Source organism: Lagenorhynchus albirostris, chromosome 4, assembly GCF_949774975.1.
Source record: "Lagenorhynchus albirostris chromosome 4, mLagAlb1.1, whole genome shotgun sequence".
NCBI lineage: Eukaryota > Metazoa > Chordata > Mammalia > Artiodactyla > Delphinidae > Lagenorhynchus > Lagenorhynchus albirostris.
This window is the reverse complement of record NC_083098.1, coordinates 85,119,254-85,136,138: the sequence shown is the minus strand read 5'-3', so window position 1 is coordinate 85,136,138 and position 16,885 is coordinate 85,119,254. Positions and strand designations below refer to the sequence as shown.

At 40.8% G+C, this 16,885-nt stretch overlaps 1 protein-coding gene across 3 annotated transcripts in view; it reads left to right on the top strand.

The window, feature by feature from the left end:
- The window catches only part of FAM114A1 (family with sequence similarity 114 member A1), a 60,107-nt gene extending 45,889 nt beyond the window's left edge, over nt 1-14,218 (top strand). For all 3 annotated transcript variants that reach the window (XM_060148350.1, XM_060148348.1, XM_060148349.1), the window contains 6 exons: nt 1,058-1,149; nt 3,206-3,367; nt 4,212-4,351; nt 6,914-6,986; nt 11,400-11,453; nt 12,669-14,218. In XM_060148350.1, coding sequence (XP_060004333.1) covers nt 1,058-1,149; nt 3,206-3,367; nt 4,212-4,351; nt 6,914-6,986; nt 11,400-11,453; nt 12,669-12,770 — 623 coding nt within the window. In that variant the 3' untranslated portion in view covers nt 12,771-14,218. The remainder of the gene's footprint in view (nt 1-1,057; nt 1,150-3,205; nt 3,368-4,211; nt 4,352-6,913; nt 6,987-11,399; nt 11,454-12,668) is intronic.
- The last annotated feature ends 2,667 nt before the right edge of the window (nt 14,219-16,885 follow it).

The window sequence follows — 16,885 nt, the reverse complement described above, 5'->3', positions numbered from 1 at the left end:
GTCTTGTAAGCACTTGCATTCCTAAAAGCCCCCTAACACCTAAATAATTTATTTGGTAGTCTTAGAAAATGTAATGAACTGTCATTTTTAGATAAATTTAATATTGGGCTCCTCTGCATTTAATAACATTAGCTAATGATTTGCATGTTTGTCCTACCAGCAGAGTGTAATTTTATCACACTGCCGTGGGTCTCTAATTTGGTTTACCACTGTTGTGAAAAGATTTTTAAAAGATATTTTCTCTTTTTATTGACTTGGTGAAGATCTTCTCGGCCACACATACAGACCAAGAATTGTAGTAATAGGTATTCTTTGTTGCAGCATTCTTTAACATCTGTTTTTTATTTACATCCATTTTTCTCTGTGACGATTTTCCTAAAACATTTGCTACAAGTTATTGGTGTATTTCTCTGTCCTATAGAACGAATGCACATTTAAAAGCTGGAGCTACAGAGAGTACGTGTATCCTAATTTAGTGTTGATTACTCTCAAATATTTTTAATCTCCCTATGTTTATATCTTTGTAACACTTAACAATATAGTTTATATAAAACTCTAGTGTTTACAAAATTCTGCTTGCTCCGTACTGTGGCTCTGTGGACCTAAAAGTGTACCCTGAGTATCATTAAGGGTTGCAATGCTAAGCATAACAGTACTGTAAGTCATAAACACAGTGTTGTCCCAGGGCTCTCAAGCCTGAGAAGGGTCATTCATTTGTTCATTCAGTCATTTAGCAAACAGCTACTGACCACCTACAGCTGTGAACAAGACCAGTAGGTCCCTCCCTGCCCTCACGTGCCCTTCGGGCCAGCCCAGGGGTGCCCCAGCTAGAGCTGCGAGCAGCAAGGCTCCACCAGCCCCTCGCCCAGCTGCAGCCTGCTGCCTCGCCTCTGTGCTCATACATGGGCACAGCTCGTCTTTGCCCAGCGGCTGGAGGGCGGGCTGCTGCTGCCCCCACTTATACTCTGACTGTGGGCTGTAAGGTTGGGGGAGCTGCCACATTCTGAAGGATGAAAAATAAATCATGCTTCTTACTTCTGTCATTTTCTATTTCCAGGGATAGAAGAAGAGGGAGAAGAATTTGCTAGCATGCTTACAGAGCTTCTCTTTGAATTGCATGTTGCGGCCACGCCTGACAAACTCAATAAGGTCAGCACCATATGAATCTCAGTTTTTGCTCGTTGGTTTTTTTTTGTTTTTTTTTAAAGGTCTCTGTTGTAAAATCCAGAAATCCACCTGAAATAGAAAAACCCCAAGTCCCAATGGCACATAGCGGGAGGGGAGTCCCAGGTCAGTAATTAAGATTCGAGGAGGCAACATCATGAAATGTGGCTGCGGAGAACCTGCTAGGCTGTGTCGCGAGACCTGCATTTTAGTTGCAGTTTCACTGGTAATTACCTTGTGACCTTGAACAGGCCATTTCTCCTTAAAATAGGGTCTTAGATCAGATCAGTGGTTACCCTCAGCCTAGAAGAGGAAAGAAGGTGCAGAATCACCAAAGGGCTTTTTCAAATTCCATCTCCCCTCCCCTCGAAAGTGACATGACAGCATTAGGCAGAGAAAGCACATCTGCCAGAGCCAGGCCACTCACACAACCCCTCCCACAGGAAAGCCGGTGCTTCGTTGTGTCTAAGACCATCTGAGCTTTCACTGTCTGGCTTCCTCTGAGAGTAACACTGGATGTTTTGCAAGTTCCTACAAGGTCTTGCGGTGGCATTTCTTAATGAGGTCACTGATCATTAATTACTTAAAACTGTCATTTTTCCCATTCTCTCTTTCTTCTCTTTTTTTTTTGAATTTATTTTATTTATTTTTTTATACAGCAGGTTCTTTTTAGTCCTCCATTTTATACACATCAGTGTATACATGTCAATCCCAGTCTCCCAGTTCATCCCACCACCACCTGCTCTCTTTCTTCTCTTTAGCGATCGGTGGTTGACACAGGTCCTCACTCATCAAGGTGGGTGAGGAAAGGGCAGACTGAGGCAGTGAGGTGGAGAGATGAGCAATTTCTTTATCTCTGATAGAGGTCACTGATACTGGCAGGTCAGTGACTTGAACACAGCAGGGAAATTGCCTCGTTCATCTCCACACAGCACCTGCTGCAGCTCAGTTTTGCATAAGCTCAGATGCAACTTAAGCAAACAGCTTAAACTATAATATAAAAGCTGGTAAGTCTGCCCTTTCAAAATTCAGGGAGTAACAGATAGGGAAGGTGGTGTCTGCTTGTTCAAAAACTTTTAAGGCCACAAGTTGCTCAAACTGCACTCATGTGAAGTGAAATTCATCACAGTTCTTCTCTTGTTCCCACCCCCGACCCCGCCCTGCGAGGTTCTGGCATGGCTGGAGAGGAGCAGAGCCATCCTTCATCTTCCGGTGCGATACATTATTAGGTTCATGAAATATTAAGGGCTTCATGAGACATAGCAGATGAGGAAATTTGCTTTAGCAATGACCCTGGCTAAATTTCATATATATATTATATATATATATATATATATATATATATATATTATATATATGAAATTTTACGGTTGGTCACAAAAAGTGAAAAATATACTATGGCTTTTCCAAAGTGACGGTCATTTTTATTCCTATCTGAGTATCATTTTATTTTTATTTTAAGATTTTATTTATTTATTTTTTGGCCGCATTGGGTCTTCTGTTGCTGTGCACAGAGTTTCTCTAGTTGCGGTGAGTGGGGGCTACTCTTTGTTGCGGTGAGAGGGCTTCTCATTGCGGTGGCTTCTCTTGTTGCAGAACACAGGCTCTAGGCGCGCAGGCTTCAGTAGTTGTGGCACACGGGCTCAGTAGTTGTGGCACACGGGCTTAGTTGCTCTGCGGCATGTGGGATCTTCCCGGACCAGGGCTCAAACCCGTGTTCTCTGCATTGGCAGGCGGATTCTTAACCACTGCGCCACCAGGGAAGCCCTGAGTATCATTTTAGAATGCTTTCCAAAAATTCCTCAGGCCTGCAGTTTTCTCTCCATACATTCTTTCTACTCCGTCCCTTTTTCTTACTGTATTTTTTACCAGAAAGCAACAACAAGGTGTTTTTAAGGAAGTTGAGGAATTGCCCCATCACTCTTTAAACGTACAGAGAACCACCCTTGGCGGTTTAGGGTTTGATCCAAGTCGTGGGATTGGCTTTTGTGTCTCCATATTTGTACAATAAACGTATTGCTTTGGTTGGGGGCCTTTGCAGGCCATGAAAAAAGCTCATGACTGGGTGGAAGAGGATCAAACTGTGGTGCCAGTAGACGTGGCCGAAGAGTCAGAGGACAAAACAGAGAAGGAAGAAAAGGAAGAGAAACCTGAAAACCCCGAAGAAGACAAGAAGGAAGAAAGGAAAACTAAGACAGTCGAGGTAAATGCATTACAGATCGTCCGCCTAGAGAGCAGTAATATTATGTTCATTTTATTAGCAGCCTAATTTTAAGTGAGGCAAAGCCATTTCATTTTCATTTATACCCTATTCCACACTATAGAAATATGAGTATTAATGTAATAAACACTAAAGTTTCTCTATACCAGGACATTTCATGATTTAGCATAGATATTGTAGCTTTCCTCCATAGCGTTACAGTTATAATTTAAAGGAAAAAAGATATTTAAGAACATAGTTGATTTATCTTTAGGGTAAAATTCCATCATATCAAATTTGTAACCATAACATGTCCTTATGCCCCATAACTAATGAGGTAATTGAAGCTTTTTCCAAAAAAGAATTACATTGCCACAGTTTTTATTCTGTAGTTTAATAAATTTATATGTGCATAATTTATAATCTGCCTATGTTCACAAATGAGTTTGTAATAACTTCATTTTACGTTGAATTTTAATTTTAGAGAAAGAAAATTTCAAATTAGATCGCTCTAAAGAAAAATGTCCACTGAGGTCTGTTCAATTCAGCCACCCTTCCACACGCTTTCATGTCTGTTGTGTGCCCAGCACTGCTCTGAGAACTGGGGACCCAGCTGTGAAGAAGGCTTGTTATGTCCCTGGGACCTGGTGACACTTCTGTTTTATGGTAGTATTTCCACTTAGAAAAGTCTTAGGTACACCCATTAATCTTTGGGTAAATTTTTTCAGGTCATATTTGTTTTGGGGGATTTTTTCCAGGAATTATGTAGTTGTTTTAATGTCACAGGAGTTTTTTAGAAAGCATCTTCTCAATGAATAATTTTCTGACTTGTACTTTTTGCTTTCAGGAAGCATACATGCAGTCCATCGAAAGCCTGGCAGAAGTAACAGCTCGCTGTATTGAGCAGCTTCATAAAGTAGCAGAATTAATTCTTCATGGACAAGAAGAGGAAAAACCAGCTCACGACCAAGCAAAAGTTCTGATAAAGTAAATGTTACTTTTAATTCTTATTTTTCCAATTTTATGTATGCGTGCCATTCAAATGCACACACACACGCACACACACGCATACACCCTCAGCTACTAAAGATTCAGATTTTATGTCAACTAATTCCATTGTTCTGTGGTCATCTTAAGAATTAAGGACTCTCTTAAGAAATGAGCCAAGTTAGCGAGAACAGTAATAATTAGCTAGACATTCCAGGAATTATTTATGAAGAGATTTAAGGGAAGACACCCTACATCATTCAGCGCTAAGTGTTTCTTTTAATAGATCAGAATCTTGAAAGTACAGACCTTTGAATATAATTACATTTTCAACATGCCACACAGATAAAAGACACCTTAATGGACCTTCGCAACTAGTTTCACAGAAATATGCAAACACACCCCCACTGTTCCGAGGGACGTACACAAGCTCTGCATGTTCTGAATTCTGGCAATGATGGTCACTAACGTAAGCCAGTTCACTGTGGATTGCTTTTGCGTGCATATTTGCTATCATATGTTTATTCTTCAGTAAGCTACTATTATTAGTTTAGTGAAATAAAAACGTGTATATATATATAATGTTATACACATGAAAATAGCTGGTATGGAGCGTTCATTAAAATAATTGATTATGGAGCTGAAGAATAAGCCATTAACTTTTACACATATGACTGTAAGCTATGGTATAGAAAATCAGCACAGGTCCAAATGCCCTCTCATTATTATATAGACACAGGAGCCCAAATAAGAGCCTCCTAAAAATATATGGGTACACACACACAGACACACACACACACACACACACACACACACACATACATCTCAACACATTCACTCACTTGCTAGCTAACTAGTCTTCACTTACTACTACATTTGGCATTGTAGGTTGGGGAGCAAATTTTTGGTGGAAGGACCTTCCAAAAAGTCATTATTAGTGTCTCTGATGGCATTTTTCCTCACTTGTACAGATTTGTGATCTAGTGTAGATTTTCCTATCTAAACATGTGAAAATCCAAGATATTACAAGCACTGCACAATCCTGCCCTTAAAATGCCTGCAAAGAATATGTACTTGTCTCGACGTAAAGAAGGAAGAGGAAAGGGCGACATAGGAAAAGTTTCAAGTATTGAGGAAAACATCTGAGTACTGTTTTATATTTGCATGCTGATTGGAAAGTGGAGGGCTGAAGTCAGAAGTTTCTGAGTATGGAAAGCAGAACCTTACCCTTAGCTCCTGTCTGATTCTCAGCCCCTGATTGTCCCAACCTTACCAAGCTGCTCCAAGCAAAATGTAATAAGGCCTCATATATGTCTGTACAATAAGTGCCTTTCCACCCACCTGCCCAAGAACATAGGCAGAACTGCTCTTTGCTATCTCTTGGCCTTACTCCTGACCCTTCCTGCAGATAAGTTTTGGATGGTTGGGTGGATGGATGAGTAGTTGGATGGATAGATGAGTGGAAGGAGGGATAGATGGATATAGCTCAACAAACCTGAATACATAGCTTAGACAGAACCCCTATTTATCAGAACAAAACTTGCCTCTACTGACATCACTAGATCTTTTAACATGTAAGATTAACTTGGAGTTATTGTTTTGCTAATAGCATTTTAATCACTTCATAAAAGTCTTACATACTTATTGTTTAAAAAAATCAGGCAAAATTCACCATTGTTAGGTAGATTGTTTTCAGCTTTTGTCATCATCTATAATGTTATGACAAACATTGCTTTGTTAAATATTTGTATCTATCTTGCATTATTTTCTTGGGGTAAAGTCCTAGGTGTGATGGCTGGAATAAACATTGGGGTAAAGTTTTGATGTATTTGATGTAAGTCTTAAAAAACATATTCTACAGGATCTTTATTTTGAGGCATCTCATAAAAACAATCAAGGGCTTCCCTGTTGGCGCAGTGGTTGAGAGTCTGCCTGCCGGTGCAGGGGACACGGGTTCATGCCCCAGTCCGGGAAGATCCCACATGCCGCGGAGCAGCTGGGCCTGTGAGCCATGGCCGCTGAGCCTGCGCGTCCGGAGCCTGTGCTCCGCAACGGGAGAGGCCACAACAGTGAGAGGCCCGCGTACCGAAAAAAAAAAAAAAAAAAAACCCATAATCAAGATATGAAGAGACATCTGAGTTTGAATTTCTTCATCTATAAAATGGGAATAATAATGGACCCTAATCAGGTCATTATGCAGATTAAATGTGATTATGCATATAAAAGTATTTAACATAGTATCTCAGTGAATGTTCATTATTATTTTCAAATGAACAATGCTGGAGAAAAGTCCCTTGGCAAGAGTTTTATACCCCTTGTGGAGCTCAAGCCTGGTATTTTCCTGTATATGCTTTTGCTTCGATAAAGAGGTAGGGTGAGAATTAGATTAAACTGTGATTGTGAATCATGGAAGAATACTGAGGAAAATATTTCTACAGAGCATCTTCAAACTTGAGTGCCCTTCTTTTAAAGGGAATACTGTATTAATATCAATACTTGTATTAACAATCCAATTATTTTTCTTTATTAAAAATACCCAAATCTCTTTTTTTCTTCTTTCAGATTAACTACTGCAATGTGCAAGGAAGTGGCCTCCTTATCAAAGAAGTTTACAAATTCTTTAACCACTGTTGGGGTAAGATTATGATACTGATTCTCTTTTCACCTTTTTGAGGGGAAGGCCTACAAGGGGCTGTGATATGGAGTGGAGGACATAGTACCTTCTTTGATAGCTCCACAAAGCAGAAGCTCTGCCGGGACATTTGCTAAAATGAGACCTGAGCATCTTCTTTAGTTATAGGCAGCTTAAGGCTCTCATCTGACTGAGTTCTAGCCCTGATGCGACCATATCAGACATCCAAGGTATTGGGTGGATTTTCAAACCTCTCTGGGCCTCATTTCCTTTATTTGTTCACTAAGGTTCCTTCTGTTATTTAACATCTGCGATATATAATTCCACAATCTCTAGTAAAATAATTCTGCTTTATTGTTACACCTCAACTTTGACCAAAAGAAAAAAATTTTACCAATCTGTAGAAGTGTTTCTGTTCTCGAGGCAACAATTTTGAAAGGTTCGGCATTCATTTGGAGCTGTGGCTTCTGGTTCTTTTCTTTAGAAATCAAGTCATGTTTTGTAACTCTACCTAATGGGATTGGAGAAGACAGTGGCAATTATTCCTTTTCAACCTTTCTACTTTTCCTTTTAAGGCCCTGGATGCAAAGGCAGATGATTCTTTACAAGAGAAACAGCAAGTTTCACTTCCTGTTTTAGCTAGGGTGTTTGGGTTACAAATGAATTAGTTTCCTAGGGCTGCCTTGACAAGTACCACACACTGGGTGACTTCAACAACAGAAATGTATTGTCTCACCATTCTGGAGGCTAGAAGTCTGAAAGTAGGGTATTGGCAGGGCCATGCTTCTTCTGAAGCCACTAGGGAAGGACCCTTCTCTGCCTCTTCCAGCTTCCCAGGCATTCTTTAGCTTGCAGCAGTGTAACCCCAATTTCTTTCTCTATCTTCACATCATCCTCCCTCTGTGTGTGTCTGTGCCCACATTTCCCTCTTCTTATAAGGACAGTGGTCATATTGGATTAAGGTATGACCAGTACAACCTCATCTTATCTAATTGAATCTGCAACACCCTATCTCCAAATAAGGTCACAGTCTGATATACTGGAGGTTAGGACTTCAACATATCTCTTCCTAGCACAAAGTAACAGAAACAAGCACTAAATAATTTAGACAGAAAGGGGAGCTTATTAAAGGTAGTGGAGGTATATGAGCAGCCGTGGGGGACCCATCACCAGAGCTCATGTACCTTCTCTCTAAAGTGTTGTTATTAATGTGACTCAACTACAGCAGTTCCTGGTTCTCTTCATTCAAATTCCAGGATCCTGGGTGAGAAGGTTTGAAAGGCTCAGATATGCATCTTGGTGTCTCCAGTAGTGATGAGGACAGGGTCATATCATGTAGACCTACTTTGCTGCTGGGGTACACCTCTTCCCACCCCCACCCCAGGCAAAGAGCAGGTCTCAAAAAAAGCAAAAATGATTGTGGACTGGGCTGTCCGAGTTGTGTGCCTCTCAGACTTCTGTAAGTGGCTTAGTTGATAAAGGATGAGTTACATACCAACTATTCATTCTGCTGTCAAAGAATATGGTTTGCTTCTCCTATTTTGTAAAAGACCAGCTTTTATATTTGTCTAATTTCAGGCTTCAGCAATAGAGCTTCACTGTAAACAGGCAGAGTGAAGGGGGAGGGAAGAAGCTCATTGATAGGATAGGCTTGATAAAATACATTTATGTGATTGGCATCATCTAAGTTAACTGATGCCCATGGACTTTGGTGTAACTGCTAGATTTACAGAGAGGTGTGAGCTCTTAATCAGGATGGAATGACTTTGGCGACTCAGCTTCCCAAGGCTCTACTGTACCCTCTTCTCACTCTTTCCAGTTTACTACCTGAGAAACTGAGTCTCAGAAGGGTGAACGATTCACCCAGTTGACTCAACTCCCAGTTGGCTGCCCATCAGACACAGCAGACAGATAGCTAACTGTTTGGTTCTCTACGGTTGCCTAGTGATGAGGATGTATATGTCTGTGTCTATGTGTGTTATATGTTTTATATGATTCATGTTAAACATTAATTAATTTATGTTAGTTGGTGATATTCATGGTATCGCTTTCTATTCCCTTTAATGTATTGTATTCCAGCACAGTGCTTCTCAAACCTTAATGTGCAAGCAAATAACCTAGAGAGCTTATTAAATGCAGATTTTGATTCAGTGGGTCTAGGATGAGGACTGAGATTCTGCATTTCTAACAAACTCCCAAGTGGTAACAGTGCTCCTAATTCATATCCTGCATTTTGAGTAGCAAAGCTCTAGCAGATAAATATGTACTTGAATAAATACACACACATAAAATACACACACACAGGGCTTTCCTGGTGGCACAGTGGTTGAGAGTCCACCTGCCGATGCAGGGGACACGGGTTCGTGCCCCGGTCCGGGAAGATCCCACATGCCGCGGAGCGGCTGGGCCCGTGAGCCATGGCCGCTGGGCCTGCGCGTCCGGAACCTGTGCTCCGCAACGGGAGAGGCCGCAACAGTGAGAGGCCCGCATACCGCAAAAAAAAGAAAAAAGAAAAAAAAATACACACACACACACTTGTGTCCAAATGTTTGTATGAACACAATCAGGAACACACAGATTATTGTTTGGAGAAAGAAAAAGCCAAATCTAAATGGAGTTTACTGAAATACCATCTCACGACAACAGTACCTCTCATCTTGTGCTGTGATGAATCATTCACATCGTCATTGTTTGTATTCTCTAAAAGAGCCATTATTCATAACTTGAAGCTAATGAGTATATATTGCTCTCCAGACTCTATTTAAATTGCTTGCACATCTCATTGATTCTGAAAACCGATGCCATTTTATTGCCCTCATTTTGATTATATTTTAGAGGTTTATTGATAATCAAATAAACATGAAAGCAAACCGTAATGGATTTTCTGGTTACTTACTAAAATGACTGGGTTTTTAAAGAGTTTTTCCCAAGACTCCATTCTGGTTTCCCCAGTAGGACATTACTTAACCCTCGGTAGAGTAATGTCAGTGAAAGTGGGCTGCTCTGGGAAGAAATAGTTCATTTATATACTTTTGTTTGTCATAAAGTCTTTCAAGTACAATGAGGGAAAGCAGCCTATTAAGACTGCCCTCTTCTTTCTAGTCCCTGTAATTATTTATTGTCTAAGAGTGGATTGAACATTTTAGATAGAGAAGACTGGACATAATAATAACGGCGACATGAACACTGACTCCCACTTTTTGAACACCTACTTAATATCAGGTTCTGTATTCTGCGTTTTCCATGTTTTGCAAACTGGGATATGCTGACCTGTTTGCAAGTTATATTTAAGAGTGTTTTAACTTTACTGCCAACCTTGAAGACACACCCTATAATCAAGTACCCGTGTTTGCATTTAAAAGAAAAAAGACTACAGACCAGGTCTGGAACTAGGGTAGGCAAGTGAAAGTACATAACATGTCTACCAAATTTAAGGGGACTCCCCCCACCCCCGCAAAAAGAGACAAAGAAACAACCTCAGTCATCTAGATAAATTTTTTTTTTTTTTTTTTTTTTTTTTTTTTGCGGTACGCGGGCCTCTCACTGTCGTGGTCTCTCCCATTGCGGAGCACAGGTTCCGGACGCGCAGGCTCAGCGGCCATGGCTCACGGGCCCAGCCGCTCCGCGGCATGTGGGATCTTCCCGGGCCGGGGCACGAACCCATGTGCCCTGCATCGGCAGGCGGACTCTCAACCACTGCGCCACCAGGGAAGCCCCTAGATAAATATTTTAATGCAGTATTTTAAAAATCAAAATTAACACCAAAAAATCATGATGAACAAAATATCAAAATTTTAAATAAAGACTGAATCCAACCCTGTACAACTCAGCCTCACTCACCTCCCCCTAATCCCAGACCTGCTACGAGCTTTAAGTAGTTTAAAAGGTCTGAGTGTAAATTTCTAGCTACATGACCTTAAGCAAGTTACTCAACCTTCCTGATTCCTATTTTCTCATCTTTATTTTTTTTAATTTTTTTTATTAAGATTTTTTTTGATGTGGACCATTTTTAAAGTCTTTATTGAATTTGTTACAATATTGCTTCTGTTTTATGTTTTGGTTCCTTGGCAGCAAGGCATGTGGGATCTTAGCTCCCCAACTCCCCAACTAGGGATTGAACACGCACCCCCTGCACTGGCAGACGAAGTCTTAACCACTGGACCGCCAGGGACGTCCCCTATTTTCTCATCTTTAAATCGGGGTTATCATGGTACCTACCTACCTCCTAAGATTTCTGTCGAAATTAAATGATCGTGTAGGGGAAGCACCAAATATGAAGCCTTGTCTGTAGTAAGCATTCCACTTCTCCCCTTCTTCTCTAAGAGATTCCTCAACAAAGCCAGCATCTGCATTTTCTGGGACAAACCTTGGAGTATGAGCACCTAATCTGTCAATTTCATCCTTTTGATTCCACAGAGCAACAAGAAGGCTGAGGTCCTTAACCCCATGATCAATAGTGTACTGTTAGAGGTAAGTGGCCTCCTGGAGAGAAAGTGCTTCTGAATCAAAGCAAATGTTAGAGCTACATTTTTTGTGTGTGTGTATTTCTCCCAGGCAGCAAGTGTTATTGCAATTCTAAATTTTATCGTCTACAGTCTTTTCTGAGTACATTTGTGTAGTTAAACCAGCTGTAAACCCTCGGGTGAAGCAGCAATACCTCATTTTCAAGAATTCTGATTATAAAGAGAAACGCTAAGCTCGCATGTTATTTCTGTTGCTGTTTCCCCCGACAGAAGCACATTTCTGCTGCCAAGTTTGACACCAGATTTAACACTGTGATAACTGGCTGCAATGAGGGATTCTTGCTCAGTGGTGATTTTCATAAAAATGGGCACTTCCCTCCATTTACATAACCTTGAGTTTAGCTAGGTCTAAGCTCCAGACTGGCAAAAATGACAAGTAGAATGTTTATCATCTGCCCGTTCAGTGACCAGAGGCAAGATCCTCTGTGACCGCTCACTCCGTGGCCTGCCTACCCACCAGGACATTGTAACATGGACATGCAGCTGCCCCGTACGGCTGTGGCTTTGCCAGAAGTAACGATGTAAGATCGAAGAAGAGAAGCCTAGGAGGCCTCATTCTTGACTTAGAGGCACTGTGTTCCACCTGTAATTAGTGGGGAAAACCTTCTATTAGGGACCATCTCTAAGGAACTGGCACATCTGTAGCCCCAGGGCACCCCACTGAAGCCACAAGGTGTTGACAAGTTGAGTTTGAACATGGGCAATGCATACACAGTAGTTTCTTGCTGTCTGAAGTACCTGTCAAATGCAAAATTTGGAAATTACAGAAGTCAGGGAGGGCTACCTATGTATTTATAGCAATGCGTTTAGGAATTGGGTCTTATCGTTAAGGGAAACTACCAAGGTACAAGAATAACAATGTGGTGACAACAAATGTTATCATTTAAGACAAAGCCACAGAGGGGGATGGAGTTGACAAGAAGAGACAAGGAACCATAGAGGCAGGTTCTGGAGGACACAGCTAAGAGGAAACCCAGGCAGTCAGAGACAGGATAGAAACATCCAAAGAAATGTGTTTACATCTTTTTTAAGCACCAACATTAAAAGAAAAATATTCTAAAATAGTGTGGGGTATGAGGAGAAGGAACATTATCAAATGGGAGGAATTGTCAAGCTGGAACTCTGACAATAACCCTCCAACCACAATTTTCTCCCTTCATAGGGCTGCAATAGCACCACATACATACAGGATGCCTTCCAGCTGCTGCTGCCTGTCCTGCAGGTTTCACACATCCAGACCAGTCGTTCCAAAGCACAGCCATGACCTGGCCAGACTCCATCTAGTTAAAGGAAACAGCAGGCTCTGTTGCTCTGATATATACCATTTCATGGAATGTTTTCGACGCATCTGACCACAGATGCCTGTTTGGAGACACTACAAGCAATTTTGCACAGACAGATTGAGAATGCAAGTTCAAAGACAGTATCATTTCTCTTAATGTATACGGTTGTTTTTACAAGTAATTATGTTTCCTTTATGTTAATTTAAATTTACATGGCTTTGTATTGATAATTTCCTTTATCTGGAGTTCACTCAAAATATTCATTTCTATTTTCCTGGTCAAGCATATTATATTTGGAAATTCATGGATAGACCCTAGACTTTATATTTTCACTTTTAAATTTCCCATTCTTCTAGTATGACTTAAAATCAATTCTTATCCTAAACTTAGTTTTGTTATATTAATGCCACTGTCAGAGATAACACTACTCATAGATATTACCTATTATGGTGAAAGAGAAACGTAAGTATCTGTTTATAGTCATGTACTCTCAGAACAAGCATTTATTGAGCTCCTACTGTGTGCTCACAATAGAGGAACATGATCTCACCCCAGTAGAGACAGATATTCTGAGAGGGGATTTATAATAATTCTTAAAATGCTTTAAAATACTAATAACTTTTTTAAACCTTAAAAAATTTGAAGAACAAGGTAAATTAGTGTTTTTTAAAATGTTCTACCCTTCAACTGATTGTACTTTTTTATCCCAAGCTTTACATATGGGATGAAAATACATATGAAAAGGGATACTAAAGAATATTTTGTTTAAAATTGAATTCTTATGACCATAAGTACATAATAGCACAATCATAAAGCTTGTAAATATTCAGATAGAAAATTAAGGGAATTACAACAGAGTAGACCCCCCAGGACTGCATTTCTAAATCTACTACAGTTGAGTCAAGCTGTCCCATGAATACACAGATCACACTCGCCAATGGCAAATGTAATGATTGCTTCTAAAGACAGAAGATGCTGATGTGTGGATGACTAATTGGTCACAATCCAGGAAGCTGCACAGAAGACCCTGCGGCCAGGAGAGGCCTTGTCAATGGGCATTTCTCCCCCCGAGCCCCATACGGTCACTCTGGGTAGGGGTCTGTACAATGTTCCTATCTGGGAGCCCCGCTGACATCCCTCCAGGTACTGTCACAAGGTGTCTTGCACAGTGGCTCTCTCCAGGCCAGATGAAGCCTATGCTTTTGCCAGGGTGAAAAAATCCCTCATTCACTTTTGGTTTTATTCCCCTGATAGAGTTCCATACAGGCAAAGTAGGTATATTTTTGTATCATCCTACTTCTCAGCATTTTATTTTCCAATATCCTGCATTTCATTTGTGTATCTCCTGAAACAACAAAATGGAAAATATAAGAATTTATAATCTGGAAAAAAAATTCTCTGAGGAATCAATTAAAGCTGGGTTTTCCTACTTGATTTTTTTTTTTTTTTGGCTGCTTTGGGTCTTTGTTGCTGTGCGTGGGCTTCCTCTAGTTGTGGCGAGCGGGGGCTACTCTTCATTGTGGTTCACAGGCTTCTCATTGCAGTGGCTTCTCTTGTTGCGGAGCATGGGCTCTAGGCACGCAGGCTTCAGTAGTTGTGGCACGTAGGCTTGGTAGCTGTGGCTCGCGGGCCCTAGAGTATGCGGGCTTCGGTAGTTGTGGCACACGGACTTAGTTGCTCTGCGGCATGTGGGATCTTCCCAGACCAGGGATCGAATCCGTGTCCCCTGCATTGCCAGGCGGATTCTTGACCACTGAGCCACCAGGGAAGTCCCCCTACTTGCTTTTTGATTGCCTGAAATGTTTCTGCTATTCAGTCTAGAGAACAGTTAACTCATGAAAGTGTTCCATTTGCCTCATCATAAATTTTAGACTTTTTGTGTATAGAGCAGAAGAAAGGGTTTAGATTTACAATTTCCTCACATCAGATGTTTTAGCATCAGATGGATTTATAGACGATAACTGGAAATGTAAAAGCAACCAATAGTTTCAAAGGGGCTAGATTCCCAAAATTAGACTTTAAGCTTAACTGCACCCATTTAGTGCATAGCAAAAATTTTAATCATAAAATGAAATAGAAATCTGCGAAAGAACAAGAGAGATAATTATTTGTTTAAAAGTGGTTGACATTATTTACATTGCATTTATATATCTTTTAATGATAGAATGTCAAGGGTTGCCAAATGGAAACGTAAGCCGAGAGATGATTCCTGGGGCCTAGCTCCATGGTCTGTGAATTATATTATTTAAGAGAGAATCATCACTTAAAATGTATCCACTCTCCAGGATTGCTCTCTTTCAATACTGTTTTTCACCATCACTTTTATTTTTTTTTATTTTTTTATTTTTGGCTGCGTTGAGTCTTCGTTGCTGTGCGCGGGCTTTCTCTGGTTGCGGTGAGCGGGGGCCACTCTTCGTTGCGGTGCGTGGGCTTCTCATTGCAACGGCCTCTTTTGCTGCAGAGCACAGGCTCCAGGCGTGTGGGCTTCAGTAGTTGTGGCACACTGGCTCAGCAGCTGTGGCCCATGAGCTCTAGAGCACAGGCTCAGTAGTTGTGGTGCACAGGCTTAGTGGCTCCGCGGCATGTGGGATCCTCCCGGGCCAGGGCTCGAACCCGTGTCCCCTGCATTGGCAGGCGGAGTCTTAACCACTGCACCACCAGGGAAGCCCCCACCATCACGTTTAAATAACTGCTTCTTTGCTTTGCTTTAAAAGCTAGCAAAGCACAGGATCGAGATCTGGGCACATGTCAATCCGTTACTGAATGAATGATTTAGCAGGCTTACTTTGTAGGTTTTGTATTCCTTCAATAATCCTTTACATAAATTGGGTTCATTTTACTCTATGCAATTACCCTGAACATGCATGCCAGTTTTTTATTTTTTCCTTACATCAGGTGCAAAAGATTCTAATCTAAATAATGAATGTAGTCCTGTGCCTGTGCCTTATTAAATAAAAAGCATATTTCAAATTCAAAGCAAAATGCATCCAAGAAAAATTGCTTTGGGGTATTGATACATACAGCTCTGAAGGGCAAAATCCCAAATCCTAAAGCAAAGGCCTAAGCGTAAATATTCTATCCCACCGAGGACAGAAGCCTCTCTTTCCTCTGGGTCTCACACTGGGCTGTACATCAAGCCCATGGTTAAATGAGCAGTGTGGCTCACTGGGGCAGTGCCAGGAATGAGCTGCTTCAGCTGCACCCACAAAGGAGCCATGGACCTCAGCTGCAGAACTCAAAGGCGAAGACGCACCAGCCTTGGGAAGGCAAAGGAAAGTGCGAATTACATGGTAGAAGTCCCAACCGAGAAATGAGAGTGTCTCCAGTGCTTTGTAGAAGTCAGCTGCCCCCAGGGGCTTGCATGTCTGGGAAATTACCTTCTGCACAGGCCAGCCAGGCTGCACTTAAGCTAGAAACAAAAGCAGGCAGATTCCAGTCACAGCCATCTCAGAAGTCCAGGATATAACATCTTATGAAGTAATTCAGCAAAAATGTGAAATAAGCATATTTCTCTTTTTTCCTAAAAAAAAAAAAAATGTATGTATGTATGCTGAACAGATGGGGTGGATCATAACACATGACTTCAATCCGTATTTAATTTTATAAAAGCAGTTATTCTTCAAGGTCAAGGTAAATTTTGTAACGTAAAAATTACCCTTTGGTCTTCCTCTTAAGTGTGCCCTACGTTCTGATATTCAGATCCAGACTTCAACTTGGCTTCTTAAATTATTGTGTTTGTAAAGGCACATCAAAAGAGATCATAATGAAAATTCAGTTCAGAACTGCAATTCTGCCTTGATTTTGTAGTTGATTAGAATTCAAAAATCTAATCTAGGAGTGGATTCAGACCAGCCATTCTTCACATTAAAGAAAAAAATCATGGGGTTAACCATTTGTTGTATTTTTCTAGGTATCTCATAACTTATTCAGGTTTGTGTTCATTTTCTGTATATTTACCTATAAATAGATGCTCCACTACAATATCTGCTATTAAACAAATCTAAATTCTTTGTGTGTGTGTGCACGCTTAGATCCTGAAAATAATCTGAGTTATTCTATCATTTGGGCATTTTACCTTTAGCAATGATTAACTTAT